General features: G+C 49.2%; 1 protein-coding gene across 6 annotated transcripts in view; it reads left to right on the top strand.

Annotated features, from left to right (window-relative positions):
* The window catches only part of PHF24 (PHD finger protein 24), a 183,268-nt gene extending 169,369 nt beyond the window's left edge, over positions 1-13,899 (top strand). For 3 of the 6 annotated variants that reach the window (XM_055351629.2, XM_019033358.4, XM_031014850.2), the window contains 7 exons: positions 2,716-3,097; positions 3,758-3,943; positions 7,553-7,631; positions 7,937-8,142; positions 8,485-8,645; positions 8,945-9,043; positions 9,364-13,899. In XM_055351629.2, the coding sequence (XP_055207604.1) occupies positions 2,716-3,097; positions 3,758-3,943; positions 7,553-7,631; positions 7,937-8,142; positions 8,485-8,645; positions 8,945-9,043; positions 9,364-9,460 (1,210 nt within the window). In that variant the 3' untranslated portion in view covers positions 9,461-13,899. Of the gene's footprint in view, positions 1-2,715; positions 3,098-3,757; positions 3,944-7,552; positions 7,632-7,936; positions 8,143-8,484; positions 8,646-8,944; positions 9,044-9,363 lie in introns of those variants that run through there. The other 3 variants (XM_055351628.2, XM_031014851.3, XM_055351630.1) reach the window with 2 other exon arrangements.
* Positions 13,900-16,671: the final 2,772 nt, after the last annotated feature.

Here is a 16,671-nt window from a genome sequence, read left to right as displayed (position 1 = left end):
TGGCAAGGCAAGCACGCGAGCAGTGTAGGAGTTCGCACCACTGTGGCACATATAAGCAGTGTTTCCGAAAAGAAGATGGGGCTGTCATCAGATAGTACATGTATTAAGGTTTCATTTTTAAAAGTAAAAAGAATTCTCCACAATTAATTAGCTAATTGGAAAATGTTTATTAAGAATCTATTCTGTTAGACGCTTAATAGACAGACACATTGCTAGGCAGTGGAGATAAGTACTGTGTGGGATAGAACAGTCTAATAGGGGAACTGACATTGACCAGTAATCATCCGATTGAATACGTAATGATGAAGATAAGTACCCAGAGCAGAAGGGCATGGTGCTGTGAGCACTCCGACCTGGACTGGAGTCAGCAGTGACTTCCCCAAGGAAATGAGACTTGAGCCTTAGCTCTGATAGACAAATAGGCACTAGTCAGGTGGGGAGGAATGTTCAGACTTCCCCAAAACAGAGGGAGTATAGCAAATAAAGACTGAAATAAGGCCATTATGGTTGGGACACAGAGTAAAGAAGGGAGGCCAGACCATGCAGGGCCTCACAGGCCACAGTAAAGAGACTGGTTGTGGGGACTTCCTCCTGAAAGCTGAAGGAAGCACTGAAAGTTTTAATCAGGGGATAACTCGACACCTGAATGTCCCAGGGACATCTTTAATTCAACATATACAAAATCCAATTTAATTATCCCTCTTATTTCCAATTTCTGTAAGTGGCACTACCATTCTTCTAGTTAGTCCATTTAAAACTGCCCTCTTTCGCCAGGCACGGTGGCTCACGCCTGTAATCCCAGCACTTTAGGAGGCCGAGGTGGGCGGATCATGAGGTCAGGAAATCGAGACCATCCTGGCTAACATGGTGAAACCCCGTCTCTACTAAAAATACAAAAAATTAGCCAGGCGTGGTGGCACATGCCTGTAGTCCCAGCTACTCAGGAGGCTGAGGCAGGTGAATCACTTGAACTCAGGAGGCAGAGGTTGCAGTGAGCCAAGATCGGGCCACTGCACTCCAGCCTGGGCGACAGAGCAAGACTCTGTCTCAAAAAAAAAACAAAAAAACAAAAAACTGCCCTCTTTCCCTTTATCCTTCATCCAATCAATTATCAATTTATTCCTAGATTTCCCTAATTCTATTGCCATGGTAACAGATACACTCAGTCAGTATTATTCCTGCTATCATCATTTCCATTTAAACCCTCTACCTCTTGTCTGGACTATGATATTAACAGTAACCTTCGAATTGGCCTTACTTCTCCTCCTACCCGCTGTCACCTTTTCCCCCAAACAGACTGAGCATAACCGCCTGTGCATCCTTCAAGGTCCACTTTGACCACCAGTAGTGTGGTGGGTTTCACCTTCCTTTAGGTACTCTCAGCACTTTGACTTCTTTGGTTTCTAATATTAAGTAGCTTGAGTGGTGAGACTGTTCTCCTGTCTTCTGTTTCCTATGATGAGCAGTTAGTGCCTTGCACATAATACTGTTCAATAAGCCTTGATTAGAATGGATTGAGAGCAAGGCTAAAATGGACTCTGCTCCACTTTACTTAGAAAAAGAATTCCCCAGCTGACTTCCACTAAGTCTCCTCAGGCTAGGAAATAGCAGACCAGCTTTGCAATGTGCCCTGTCATGCCCTCACTGTCCAATGCTGTGCTCTGGTACCGCAGAGAAGAGCAGGTCTGATGTTACTTTTTAACCTGTAAAGGATATGGACCTTTCTTGAACAGTTCAGAAGAATTAAAGCAGAAAATGTGGGAGTGACATTAGTGCAGCCTTAGAAGTGTGAGAGGTACCTTAGAGCTTTGTAATAGGCCAGTGTCTGTAATAGATAAGCAGATCCACAGAGAGGCACAGCTACTAATGAGAGGGGGCAAAGGAGTGTTTGTGTGACCTTGACCACATGGATACGGGTGGCAGAGTTCCCTTACTGACTAATTCAGGAGTCCTCTAAAACTAGGAGTTCATTGACTTAAAAAGTAGGCATTTGATGAGGATTAGCCCCAGATGGATTGTTCGTGGCACCTACTGAAAGAGCTTTTGTTGTCTCAAAAGGCCTGAACTGTGTTGCTGCCAGCTTGCTTTAAGCCTTGAGTCTTCTTGCAGGGTAGAGGAGAAATTTGGATTCTGAAGTCTCCAACCATTTTGAAGTAGCAGAGGTGTAGGACCCCTGGACTAAATTGGTTTTAGGACAGGAAGGGAGACAGAGATATCATTTCATGCACGTAGAGTGCTTTCCAGTCTACGAAGCACCATTATGCCCATTTTCTTACATTATCCTTGTAACATCCCTGTGAAGTGGGCTGGGGAAATAGCCCTCATTCCATAGATGGGAAAACCAAAGTTGCAAGGCCTGTCAGAAATCGAACCAAAGTCATCCAGGCAAGGTGGTAGGCCTGTGATCCCAGCTACTCAGGAGGCTGAACCAAGGGAATCACTAAAGCCCAGGAGTCCAAGAACAGCCTGGGCAACATAGTAAGACCTCATCTCTAATAAAGAAATTAAATAAATAAATAAATAAATAAATAAATAAAATTTAGGAAAGAAGTAGAACCAACATCTTCTGAACCTTAACATATGCTGTCTCCACCCCCACCATGTTCTAGAAGAGGGAGAAACTGTTTAATAGCCCTTGCCACTTAGGTTGAAACTGATTAGCCTGACATCCTCAGCCATTGGCTGAACCTGTACCCCTCTGCTTTTTGTCCACAGAGCCATGGGGGTGTTGATGTCCAAGCGGCAGACAGTGGAGCAGGTGCAGAAGGTGAGTCTGGCTGTGTCTGCTTTCAAGGATGGGCTGCGGGACAGGCCTTCCATCCGACGCACAGGTGAGCTGCCAGGGTCCCGCCGTGGCACTGTAGAGGGCTCCGTCCAGGAGGTACAGGAGGAGAAGGAAGCAGAAGCAGGAACCTCGGTGGTCCAGGAAGAGAGTAGTGCCGGCCGCGCAGCCTGGGAGCGGCTCCGAGATGGGCGCGGCGTGGAGCCTGAGGAGTTTGACAGGACCAGCCGATTCACACCCCCTGCGTTCATCCGCCCCACCCGGAAGCTGGATGATGACAAACCTCCAGAAATCTGCCTGGAGCCCAGAGAGCCTGTGAGTATCCAGTTAGGACAGGATCCTCAAGTCTTAGTGCATGAGGGAGCAGGACAGGGAAGATGGATGTGGGTAAGGTGATCCTCAAAACCGGAAAAATGGAGCTGAGTCCAAAAAAATCTTTGAATTTCTTCTGTAAGAATAAAATGTTTGTTATATCCTGGATTCATCTTAGTTAAAGGCTTGGATGATAAAGAATGATGCTGTGGCAGGATTCTGTCGACCCTCCCCCTCTTCCCCGCTGCCATGGGTTTTCAACCATGGATAGTACTACCCCCTGTAGGAGGCATTTGGAAATTTGGGAGGGAGGAGTTTGGGGAGGTCAAAACACCAGGTGGCTACTGGTGTTTGGTACCAAGAAAAGCAGGGATGATAGATGTCCTGCAATGCCTGGAACAATCTCTCACAACAGATTGTTCTTTCTAAAAGTGCTAGTAGCTCCCTGTTCATAAACATGGTCACAAAGGCATGAGCAGCTGGAAGGACCTCCTGGTTCTTGTCGTCCAGAAAGCAAACCTCAACAATGGCTTCAGTTGGGGCTGTTCCTCTAGGCTAATCTGGGAAGACTCAGCCCCATGCAGGTAGCTCTGTGCTTAGTGGCCTTGGAATCTTGCTGCCTACGTTTACACATCCCTGTTTCCTCCTGCCATCTTTCTGCAGGTTGTCAACGATGAGATGTGTGATGTTTGTGAGGTCTGGACAGCTGAGAGCCTCTTCCCGTGCAGGGTCTGCACCAGGGTTTTCCATGATGGCTGCCTGCGCCGCATGGGCTACATCCAAGGAGACAGTGCAGCGGAGGTGACGGAGATGGCCCACACAGAAACAGGCTGGAGCTGCCACTACTGTGTAAGTCTGGACTGCAGGGACAGCAGAGGACTTGGCACTTTTCCTGGAGGCCTGGTCTTAGAACACTTGATTTTAGGCAGTGACCTAAAGAATTTTCCAATGGGCTGGGCATGGTGGCTCACGCCTGTAATCCCAGCACTTTGGGAGGCCAGTGCCGGAAGATCACGAGGTCAAGAGATTGAGACCATCCTGGCCAACCTGGTGAAACCCCATCTCTACTAAAACTACAAAAATTAGCTGGGCGTGGTGGCACGTGCCTGTAGTCCCAGCTACTCGGGAGGCTGAGGTAGAAGAATCACTTAAACCCAGGAGGCGGAGGTTGCAGTGAGCCGAAATCACGCCACTGCACTCCAGCCTGGCGACAGAGCGAGACTCCGTCTCGAAAAAAAAAAAAAAGATTTTTCCAATGGTACATACAAGAGACCTAGAGCTAGGATGGGGTTTCTCAACCTCTACATTTTAGGCTGGTTAGTTACTTGTTTGAGGGGCCAAGTGCGTTGTAGGATGTTTAGCAGCACCCCTGGCTTCAATCCCCTAGATGCAGGTAGCATACATCTCAATGTGAAGATAGCAAAATCACCCCCGGTAGAGAACCTCTGAGCTAGGAGATTGACTGGGGCCTAATTACTCAAAAGTAATTCTGCTTGGAGCAGTTCTTTCTCTAATAGTCTATAGTTGTCATTCATTGTATCCATATGAAAACTAACCTGAGATCCTAACCAGCTTGCTTCCAATAGGGGTAGATTCTATCACAGGAAAACTTCCTAGGCCTGAGATCCTCACTCAGCCTGCCACCTGACTCATTAGCATTTGCTCTTCCTCTTTGAAGTGGTTATTATGTGAATTAAATGACAAAGCTCTATTGACTCATAACTTCGCAAATTATATATAAATGCCTTCTAACTTTTAATGAAGGACAGAGTCTGAGGTTTCCATTGAAAGCCAGATTTATATCCATTTCTCACTACACCTGAATAGAGTTCAAGTCTTGCCTTATTGATCTGTTGTCCTGCAGATATCGTCATTGTTTATTGATTTCAGAGTGAGGAGCACCTGCTGATCCCCCTCTTCTTCCTGCTGCTTAGACGAAAGCAGAGATGTGCCACTTTCTAACAAATAACTCTTCCTCTATGGCTTGTTATGGAACAGCTATTTTCAGCCACTTAAACACCTGTCCCCATGGAGTACACTGCAGCAGACCCTGCTGTACCGGCGACCTTCTCTAGTGCCTGTCACCCCTTCCGAATGCCAGCCTTTCATCTCGGCCACTCTGCTTTGCGGTGTGCTGCTGCTATAGGACTGGGGTGAAGGGGTCACCTCCCTAACCCCCAGGAACACACTGCTCCCTCCCCAGCTTCCTGACACAGTCCTACCATCATTGCCACCATGCTCCACTGGGCTTTTTACAGAGCCTCCTTCCAAGTACCTCTCCTTTCTTTCCTTCCCTTCACAGCCAACAAATCTTCTTCTTCTTTTTTTTTCTTTTTATGAGACAGGGTCTCACTGTGTCACCTGGCTGAAGTGCAGTGGTGCGATCATAACACTGCAGCCTCGAACTCCTAGACCTAAGCAATCCTCCTGCCTCAGCTTCCTCAGTAGCTGGGACTACAGGCACAAGCCATTGCACCTGGCCCCACAGCCAAACTTCTTAAAAGAATCTCATCATCTCCTATGGTTCTTCAACCACCTATCATATAATCTGACATCTGCATCCATCATTCTGCAGAATTGTCGCTTCCTAAGGTCACCAGTCACCTCCTAATTGTCAAGTCCACTGACTTTTTCTGAGGCATCTTCTTACTTGATCTCTCTGAAGCATTTATTACTTCTTTATTCCTCTCTCTTTTCTTTAGGATTTAAGTATTTTTATGAGAATTATTGCATAAGATATGGAAATGAGAGAAAATAGAAAGTCAATAAAATCCCACCTCAGTGGTGTAACCACCGTTAACATTACCTCCCACATTCTGCAGCTGTCTTTGCTTGGTCTCCAGTACCTTCTTCTCTACTGATGCTCTTCCAGCCTTAGTCTCTGACCATTCTTTCTCAATGCCCTTTGTTAGTTTCTTGTCTCAGTCCTGTTTCTCAGGGTTCTGTTGTTTAATACTCTTTTCTCACTGTGCCCTCTTTGGTGACTTCATCTACAGCCACCATCTAAACACTAATGACTCCTATTTTTGTGTGTCCAGACCTAAATTTCCTGTCTCTTGCACTTATCCACTTTGATATCTCACAAGTACTTCACACTCATCATGCCCCAAAATGAGCTCATCTTTGCCCCCAAACCTGCTCTTCCTCCACTGCTTATCTCTGTGAATAGTAATACCATGCCCCAGTTACCAATTCCAGTTCAATCTCTCCCTCATGCCTCACATCCAGTGAGTCATCAGCTCCTGATGATGCTGCCTCTAATATCTCTCTTCCCTTCTTCATTCTCATGTCTCAGTTTAGCTGCTCATCATTTCTTGCCTGGACTGTTGCAGCAGCCCCCAACTGCTCTCCACACCTCCAGACTCTGCCCCTCTGATCCATCTTCCACACAGCAGCCAGAGATCTGACCACGGCACTCCCCACTTGAAAACTCTTTGGTGGCTCCCTTTTGCCCTCAGAATAAAGGCCTAATTTGAGGGGCTCGATAAAGGGTATTGGAGGTACTTCATAGTAGGCCCCCTCCTTCCCTCACACACACACTCACATGTACTCCAAACCTCAGCCACACTGAGCATCTCACAGTGTTACACACCATTGTGGCACCCAGTGTTTACTAGGTGCTCAGTAGGTGTTTATTGAAAGTATGGTTTGAAAGAAAAATACAACTATTATATATTAGTTTTTAAAAAGTGTTATGGAAGAAAAAGAATGGTTTGAGTTCTTTATGAAATCCACATATGAATACTCATGAAATATTTGCTCTTGTACTTTGCGGGTATCTCAGAGGAAGAAAATGACCTTGTACTAGAAAGGATCTTTGATAGTTTAAAGACTGTATGGTAACGTCAACACAATAAGATATTGGTGCTCCTTTGGAATTAAAACTTCTGTGGCACCACAAAAAAACTCATTTGGCTTTAGGAGCCTTGTAATAATGGCATCTTTTAAAACCATTCTGGAGTTATTTAAAGTGATACAACCCACTTGGAGCAGAGCTAGGATTAAACTTTTTTTTTTAACTAAAATACATTTTTAGCACAGCCTAACACAGAAGCCAAGTAGATAAAAGGGATGGAGATGGAGCCGCTCTGCTTGATGGAGATAGGGATTCACAACCTGCCTACTCACTAGCCCCCTTATTCCCTGCAGCAGCTTCCTAAGGCACTTCCAAGAAATCCCTAGGTTAGCTCAGAGGAGAAAACCACTGTTTTAGTAAAGGGACTCAGTGCTGGAGTCAGGATATCTGGGTTCTGGGGAAGATTCTGCCCCAGAGTAAAGACAATTCTGGCCAAGTCCTTTCTCCTCTCTGGGGCCTCAATCTCATTGATTGTGAATAGGAGGCTGGGATTAGATGATCTTGGAACTGCTTTCCAGTTGAAATTCTATTTCTAGCCCCCTTGACCCTGGCCTTTCTTACTGGCCTGTATGGCCACCGACTCAGCTCTTCCTTATTTTCAGGACAACATCAACTTGCTGCTTACTGAGGAGGAAATGTATAGCCTCACGGAGACCTTTCAGCGGTGTAAAGTCATCCCTGGTAAGGTTGGGTGGTGCTGCTTGGATGGAGAGGGGCCGGGCAGATTTCTCCTTCAGGCTTTCTAGAATGAACCATGAAAGGAGTGTTCCATATTTAGTGGGTAGAGGGTAAATGAGTCCTTGTTCCTGAGTTGTTGGCCAGCAGAGTCACCTATCCCCTGTCACAGCCTGGGTGACCCTGGCCATGGGAGGCAGAGACTTAGCAAGAGCTGTGGGTGTGGGGTCCCCGAGGGTGCCCTGGAGGTGATGGAGGTGCCCTGAGGCTGAGGAAGGATGGGCATGGCTAGCACCGGGTGCCTCCCACAGATTGTTCCCTGACACTGGAGGACTTTCTGCGCTACCGCCACCAAGCAGCCAAGCGGGGGGACCGTGACAGGGCCCTGAGTGAGGAGCAAGAAGAGCAGGCGGCCCGCCAGTTTGCTGCCCTGGACCCTGAACATCGAGGCCACATAGAGTGGCCTGACTTCTTGTCCCACGAGTCCCTCCTGCTTCTGCAGCAGTTGCGTCCCCAGGTGAGGGCCAGCTGGGGCAAATGTTCCTGGGATACTGGGTGACAAGGGCCTGGGAGGCATGCTGGGCAGATTGGGGGAGCACTGGGTCCTGCCCAAGCAGGGACCAGTATCAGGAATGGGCTCAGCTTCCATCCAGTGACAGATGATCTGGTGCCCAGGCTGAGGAAACTGCGTGAGGAAGACTGATCTGCCCTGGGCCGCACTGGAAGTGCTGATGCCTCCAGAAGGGCTCTGGGCAGCTTCTAAGGGAGGTTGCAAAGGTGGTAATGGAGATAGGATTCTCTATGGCTTGGCAGTTTACAAGATATCTTCACCTCTAAGATCTTGTCTCTTCTTCCCCAGAACTCTCTGTTGAGGCTTCTGACAGTGAAGGAGCGGGAGCGAGCCCGAGCCGCCTTCCTGGCACGGGGCAGTGGGAGCACCGTCAGTGAGGCAGAGTGCCGCCGGGCCCAGCACTCTTGGTTTTGCAAATGGTTCCCAGAGGCTCCTTCCTGCAGTGTCAGGTCTGCTCCTTACCAGTCCTGGTCCCCACTCAGCCTCTCCTCCTCCCTTTTCCATGCCAGTGGCCCTTCCATACCTCCCTGCTCCCCCTGCCAACAGCCAAGAGAGGAGCCTCCTGTGTATTAGGTAGAGGATGGTGATGCCTACGGGCCAGGGCATAGGACAGCCTCTACCTTCAACTCGGTGTTGCCACATGTCAGAAGAGCCTGGATGAGCATGTCCAGAGCCTTGGGCTTACCAGAGTTTGGGAGGGGGCAGGCATTTCACTATCCCACTCCTAACCACGTGTCCTCATGCCCAGCAGCATCAGCCATGTGGGTCCCATCGCAGATATCAGCCCAGCCAGCAGCAGCAGCAAGAGTCAGGACAAGACCCTGCTGCCCACAGAGCAGGAGTCCAGGTGAGTAGGACCTCCTCACCTGGCCATTTGTACCCTCTGAACCCCCACAAAACACACAAGTAAGAGAGGGCATTACCCACTCCCACTCCAAAACAGCAAGCGCCCACCCAAGAAACCAGGCTCCAAGAGTGCACATTTGACCCAAGTCTATAGGACCAGCCAGCTGGTCTGTTGGCCTGGTAGCACAGCCAGCCATAGCCAGGTCAGGCATGAGCCAAGCTTCCCTGAGTTTTGTGTAGCTCAAGCCATGCTGCCCCTGGGATCAGGGCTCACGCGTCTTCAAACCAGCCTCACGACTCTGTTCTTTGCTTCCACTCCAGATTTGTGGACTGGCCTACCTTCCTGCAAGAGAATGTCCTCTACATCCTGGCTGCTCGCCCCAACAGCGCAGCCATTCACCTGAAGCCCCCAGGATAGCATGGAGCAGAGAAGCTTGGTTTGAGGACAGTGACATCCTCTCCCTCCTTTCCTTTCTCCCTTCCCCCACCAACCTCTGGCACAGAGACTCATGGGGTTGGGACACTGCCAGCGTCTTAATTTGTCACTAAGCTTTATGGCACTGAAATCACCATTCCCCTCACAATAGAGGCAGTGAATGCATTGCCACAAGGAGAAGCCCTGGGAGCTGTGGCAGCATCCTCTCCTGGACCGCCTCTGCCCCACACATAGACGGGACCTGCCACCACACTTATATACATGTGCACATGCTGCCCAGCTGTCCATGCCTTCAGAAGCCTGGTTCTTTTTGGTTGAGAAAGGACCAAAGTCCCTTTGTGAAGCCCCTGGTATAGAGGAGGGGGTCTCTACTCACCCCTTCTATAGGCAGGCCAGTTCTAATTTCCAATAGATAAGTCTCTGGCCAAGTGATTCTTAGGAAGGGGGCATCTCAGACTCGCATGCCTGCCTAGAGCTCCTGGAGATCCTAATGGGCCCTGCTTTCTCCATCAAAAATCCCTTCTGCAGTCAGCTGCTGTTACTAGTAGGTGTGCATTATGTACCTCGGCTGTACTGAGTTGGGAAAAGAGTTAAACATCACCATTGAAGTTCAGCCCTTTATTTATTTAAATTCCAATTCCTGGTGACAGAAAAGGCAACTAGCCTGCAGAATCCTGACTGGAAGAGGGGGAGGCAGCCCTTCCCAGGGACTCGGGATTCTAGGAATCTCTCAGTCAGGTCACCTGAGTCCAAAAGTCTTTAGCAGGGTAGTCAAAAATCAAGGTGAGCCTTCTTGGCCCCTATTTTTCAGATGGTAGCTCATGGCCTAGGGCCAAGGGGGCCTGAATGGAGCAAACACACTGGCAGGAGCCACAGCCCTCTGTGTTAGATGCTTCACCCAAGTCACCAACCACAGAGACTGACGAGAGCACACTCTGGAGGAAGAGGAGAGAACGGGGCTCTGCTTCCTCATCATTCCAGCTCAACTCAACTGTAGACACCTTCCACAGCCCAAGAAAGATCTGCAGAGCCCTGAGCAGGGACTCTTTCAGCCATCCTGACAAACAGGATAAGAGGCTGGGGCTTAAGAAGAGGCTCTGCAGAGAAGGTCCTGGGAAAGCCTTACAGAAGGAGAAGTTTTCTGCTTCTCCCTATCACTGAGACTCGGCTTGAGTGGCTGCTTCTCCTCACTGCTCATCACATGTCCTTCCCCAGCAGGCTAGGGCTTGGGCCTGGCATGGAAGGCCTTTTGGGGCAATCAGAGGCTGCCACAAGAGCACCAAGCCTGGCCTCCAAGCCCCAGCCCTCCTTCCTAAGTACTCATCAAATTCAAATTCTTCAGTCTGTGTGTTATGGCTCATCTTGGCCGGCCGTGGAGTCCATGTTCTAGGCTTCTGTTTCCAACTTAATGACTTAGGCATAGCGAGATATGACTACCAAGAGTTATTCAAAAGGGAGTGGAGTGCAGTCATGCAGAAGCAAACACGTCTTCATTGCTCGAGGCCCTTGTGCTAAATCGGGTGCGTACAGAAGAACACACACCGCTCAGTGCTGAATGTTTCGAGGAAAGCAAGGAGCTGCAGCCGGGGGCTTCTTGAGAGCCCTGTGTAGTCTCCTCCTGTAGGAACCACCTTAGCTGGAAGCAGGGTGGTGAGCTGCTGGGGTTGGATTATTTGGGACTGAAATGAAGCAGACAGGAGACAAATCTGGGCTCAGGTGTATGGCCCACAGCTTTTAGAAATGCTCTTCAGCCGTCTCCCAGGATTGATCCGTAGGAGGGGCCATTATTCAGTCTAGTCAAAAAAAGAAAGTGCAGGACTCCTGGGCCTAAGAACTGCATCTGAAGCAGCCAGGCCTGGGGTTTTGCACTGAGATTAAAGCACATTAAGCACAGGGGCTCTTACCTACTCTCCTGGCAAATCATCTCCTGTGCCACTGGCCTTGGGCTGCTCGATCTCACAGACAGGGCATTTTGAGTAGAGACAAGCTCTGGGCTTTGAGAGCTGAATAGCATTTTTCTCCTGCCTCATCAGTCACAGGGACTGGAAGTCCATCTTGTTCCCTGATCCTTCACAGATCAAGGTGATGCCTACCTCTTTGGAGCTGCTGCCTCTAGCTCTCCACGGGTGAGTGAGGTGAGTTGGCGGGCCAGGTCAGGCCTGCCGTATTCCAGGGCCTGGCAAAGCAGCCCCAGAGTTCTTCCACAACAGGAGCAGGCCCATTTGGATCACCCTTCTCCCTATTCCAGAACAGCAAACTTCCTGGGTGAGGGCCTGCTACAGAGATCCCAGGGGACACTTCCCTCAGCAAAGAGTAGAGTTCCCAGCCCACAAGAGTCCTAGGAAGCAGAAAAGCATGAAGGAGCAGCCAGCCTCTTCTCCACAGGCAGTCATCTAGCTTTTCACCAAAGGGGAAGTGCCGTTGCTCCCCAGGTCCAGAGTTGCAGACGCCCTGCCCCAACCCCCGTCCGGAATCTCCCTTTGCAGTGTTCTAATCCCCAGAGCCCCTCTGCGGTATGTATAGAGATGTTAAAAACATTCAGAAATCCAGTGAAGCCCATTTCATTTTCAAGCCCTCCCATCACTGTGACTCTGAAATTCTGCCAAGTACAAATATTAGCATTTGGCTCTAATAAGGGTATGAGAAAATGTTTCAGTCTTTTCTTTGTGGCTACCCAAAATTGAGATCAGTGTTTCTAACCAAGGAAGGCCTGGGTTACAGACAGGCTCCTCTGAAGCCCAGTTGCCCTAAGCATTTTTCACCTAGCATTCCTCTTCCTCATGTTCAGATGTGAATGAAGGGGCAGCTGGAGGATGTGGTGGAGCTGCAGGGACCAAGGGTCAGCTGAGCAGTGGCCCTGGCCACAAAACCACTCCAAGTCTGCTCCTTGGCTTCCTCTCCTGAGCCCAGCCTTCCCCAACAGAACACTTGAGCAAGGGCCCCTAGGGTATCCCAGGGATGGAGCAGTCCCCTCACTCTAGGTACTGATCTAACCTTCAAGTGCTCCTCTTCGTTTGAGGACACCTACAGTAGAAACCATGAGGACATTGCCTCTTTCTGCCCTCAGCCCAAGTACCTGGGGCTAGCAGGGCAGATACCAGCCTTTCTGGTCCTGCTGCTCCCTATGGGATGTCACCCTGACCTTGCTTAAGTGGCCAAGTCTTAGGGTCCCCTTATTCCTGTCACCATTATGGAAAACACAGCATTAAACTGCCTGGGAAGAGGACACCTCCTTGGGGAGTGAGCCCCAAGGTTATACCCAGGACTCATAGCCCAAAGCACAACCTCGGCCATTGCAGGTTTCATAGCTTCAGTCAGAGTGGTGCCAGGAAGCCCAAAAGCCAAGAGGGAAGGTCAGCAGAAGCTGACTGGCAAGGCCCCAGGCCAGCCAGGCCCACCCCAGAGCCAAGAGAAACTTCAAGCAGGACTGAGAACTGGTAGCTGGCTCTAGTGATCCTGAAAGCATGTTCCCTTCAGACCAGCAGAGTGAAGACAGATAGATGTGTGGCCCTAAAAGGCAGAACAGTTTTGATGCCAGAACTTCAGGACTGTCACCACAGTCCCTTTTTACCCCTCCTCTATTTACAGTGAAATAAAATTCCTATTTTCTTTTTTTTATTTTTTATTTTATTTTCCTTATTTCAAGCTCTTATCTGAAAAAATGCTACTTTCTCCTACCACTTAGTTTGAATTTGCCCAGGATATCTCTCTGGGCCCCTGGCTGCAACCCAGACAATGGGGAGATCTCCTGGAGTGGGGGATATTCACGCATCGTGCCTGTTCCTGACGGCTCAGCCCTGGTGTAGGGTGGGACTGGGCATTTTCTCTGCTGTTACTTTTCTGCTGCCACTATTTTTGGCAACCTTGGAAAGAAAATAAACAGGTTACAGAATTTCGGCTAGCACTAAGGGAAAGCTTTTTCCCTCTGGGCCACATGCCCCAGTGACCCAGAGCATGGAAAGGGGGTCAGCTCTGGTCTGGGCCGGTGACTAAGAAGCCCAATCACATTCCAGTTTCTATAGCACTGGGTAGGCACAACCCACAGTTAAGAACATCAAGTTATAAGTAGCCAGGCCTTTCCATAGCCATGGTGACACAAAGGCCCTCAAGATTAGCCTCCTGCCATCATGGGTTGGCCTGTGATCTGTCCCCCAGCCAAACCCAACCTTGTGAGAGGGACTCTGAGAACACTTGAGTAACACTGGGGAATCCAATGCGCTCTGGTTCCTCATGCCCTTCCCATGTGCTTTTCTGCGGAAGGTAACTTGACAGAAAGCTGAGGGGAACGTCCCCAAGCCCTGTCTCCCTGTCTCTACAGCTGCATGCTCCTCTGCGTGGCCCAGCCTTCACAGCGCTCCAGAAGAAGCTGATGCCCTGAGGCTGGGTACAGTGGAAATCATAATAAAGCGATTGCGATGCTCTATCGGCTTCCTGTTTCTTGTTGTTTGGGGAACCTGCCATTTCTGTGTGGTTTCCCATTGTTGATCAATTCCTGGGTCTGAGTATAAGACCGGGGCAGCTACAGCTGCCAGGAAGGACACAATATGCTGTGACTCTTTCTAGAGTTCTCCTGGCCCTGACCTTCCCAAAAATCAAGAGATGGGTAGAGGTAGGGGCACCACACATACAGATAGAGATACTGATATTTCTGTATCCAGCACAGATACAGAGCAGAAACAGGAGCACTGAAGTGGAGAGCCAGAGCTTTCAAAGAAATTGAGGATGAGGTCATAAGGTCTCCAAGGCTGTCTGCTATGTGTTGTCCCTCCCCTGTGCCATGCCCCAGGGCCAGTTTTAGACACTTCCCAGTTCCTCCTGAGCTAAAAGTAAGGAAACTCATTGGCTGTTTTCTCCTGGTCTGAGTGTTTCCTCCCCATTTTGACAAATTGCTTTAATGTAATATGATAGGGTTGGGAAAGCTAAGATTGGAGATGCCATTTGGAGGACTATGGGATCCCCATTCCTCCCTTTTATCTGGTGAGAACAGAGTCAGTACCTGTAGGTGAGACAGCATCTCTAGGCTGTGGATCAGAGGCCGATACTCTACCTCCAAAACCAGAGAGGGTCCCAAGTACAAGTCGTCTTTAACATTTTTTGAGCACTTACTATGCACTTGGCAGTGCTTTGCATAGAGTCACTAATCTTCACAATAATCCTATGAGATTTTTATTACAGGTGAGAAAAGTGAGGAACAGAGAGCCCATGTTTCTCAAGGTTACACAACCACAGAGGAAGTAGGGGAACCAGGCAGTTTGCCTTCAGAGGACAGGTTCTTAGCCACTTTGTTGTGCTTCCTGTCAAAGCACACCTCAAAGGAACCACTGCTGTGTGAGCCAGCACCTCCCCTCCCCACCCTGGGAATAGACACAGACAGGTAACCAGGCCTGTATCCATGGCACGGATTTCTTACCACTGCACAATTCACCCCATCCGCTCACCAGGCTCCCACACCTCTCCTCCCTGAAGTCTCCCCATGGGGTCCACCAGACTGAGAGCAGATTAATGACATCCCACCAGCCCTTTGTCCTTGTCTCCAGGCTCAGTGAAGCTAAGCATTGGGACAGAAAAAGGGCATAAAAAGGCTGGGTGTCTGTTGGCCTGAATGAATAAGGTTTCCCCGCCCTCAGTTCAGCAGTCCTGGCTGGAACTTTAGACCCTCTGAGGACTGTTCCTCCCACCAACTGCCACTTGTTCCCAGGACTGGCCAGGGTCTTGGTTCTACACAAACCTCCACCCAACTTGTCCTGCTCTGGTTCAAATTCATTTCCTCTTTATCCCTGGGGAAGAGTCATTCCTTAAGAGAATCAAGGGCTGCTAAATTTGCTAAACATGGAGTAGTGCTCTCTCCCACCCCACTCTTTCTAAGGGTTGCCTGGAGGTTGACTTTGTTGAACCTCAGTTTCCTCGACTGTAAAATCTGTAGGACAGTCCCTGTCCTGTAAGCCTCCTGGGCTGGTTAATTGAGGAAAGAGTTTTGTATAAGAGGAGAGAGCTTTACAGATTGTAAGGCACTGAGTAAGTAGCAAGGATTTCTGCTCCATCTGAAGGCTGTGAGTGTATCATCTCCACACTCACACAGTCCCAGGCATAGCTGGGTCGGGTTGCGGTGGGTACTGTGATTGCCTCTGTCCAAAGTGCTGAAGTCACAGCCAAGCCAGCTGAGGACCTTCAGTCCCTCCTTGTCCCACCTTTGAGTAACCATCAAGTACAGAGATTTCCAAGCCCAAAGATTGTCCTAAAATTGAGAATGTAGTGCCAACAAATTTATTTTATTTCAAGTATCTTTGTTTAAAATGAATACAGCTCTCCATTCAAAATTATAACACGTACACATGAACAAGAGGTGATTTAGCAGCTCAGGGAGAAAGAGCTTATGGCCTTAACTCGGTATGGGTGAACAGTATGAGGTGGCTACCAGAAAATAAACTGATGGGCCAGGTGCAATGGCTCACGCCTGTAATCCCAGCACTTAGGGAGGCCGAAGCAGGTGGATCTCCTGAGGTCAGGAGTTCAAGACCAGCCTGGCCAACATGGCGAAACCCTGTCTCTACTAAAAATGCAAAAATTAGCCAGGTGTGGTGGTGCACACCTGTAGTTCCAGCTACTCAGGAGGCTGAGGCAGAAGAATTGCTTGAACCCAGGAGGCAAAGGTTGCAGTGAGCCGAGATCACACCATTGCACTCCAGCCTAGGCAACAGGGCGAGACTCCATCTCAAAAGAAAAACAAAACAACAACCACAGAAAAAACTGATGTAATCTGAGCCTATGTGGAAAGAAGCTCAGAGTCAGAGGAGGGAGGCAGGCCGGCTCATTCGTACCCTGCACCAGCTCTCCTGGAAAAAGCTAATCATAACTGGGCACCACAAACTGAAACCCATTCAGGGGAACATGGTCTTAGTGAGTAGAATTGAGAAAGGCAGGGGATGAATCCATGAAGGCATGGGTCCTGGAGAGAAGCAGATTTGAAGGATGCAGATGGTGATGTTTGGCAGATGGGCCAATGAGGTCAATGTGGTCCCAAGGACAGGGCTAAGATGAAATGTGAACACTGTGGAGAGGCAGATTTCTGCTCAATAGGACCAAACATAACTGGTTACCAGGAAGGCAGTGGAGCTGTATTAAGCATGTGACAGAAATGCTGATTTGGGGGTGGGGTGACTTCAGTCCTCTTGAGACCTGAGATGCCAGTAAAC

This window comes from Gorilla gorilla, chromosome 13, assembly GCF_029281585.2.
Source record: "Gorilla gorilla gorilla isolate KB3781 chromosome 13, NHGRI_mGorGor1-v2.1_pri, whole genome shotgun sequence".
NCBI classification, from domain to species: domain Eukaryota; kingdom Metazoa; phylum Chordata; class Mammalia; order Primates; family Hominidae; genus Gorilla; species Gorilla gorilla.
Note: the sequence above shows the minus strand (reverse complement) of the source record. Positions and strands in the feature narration are given on the sequence as shown.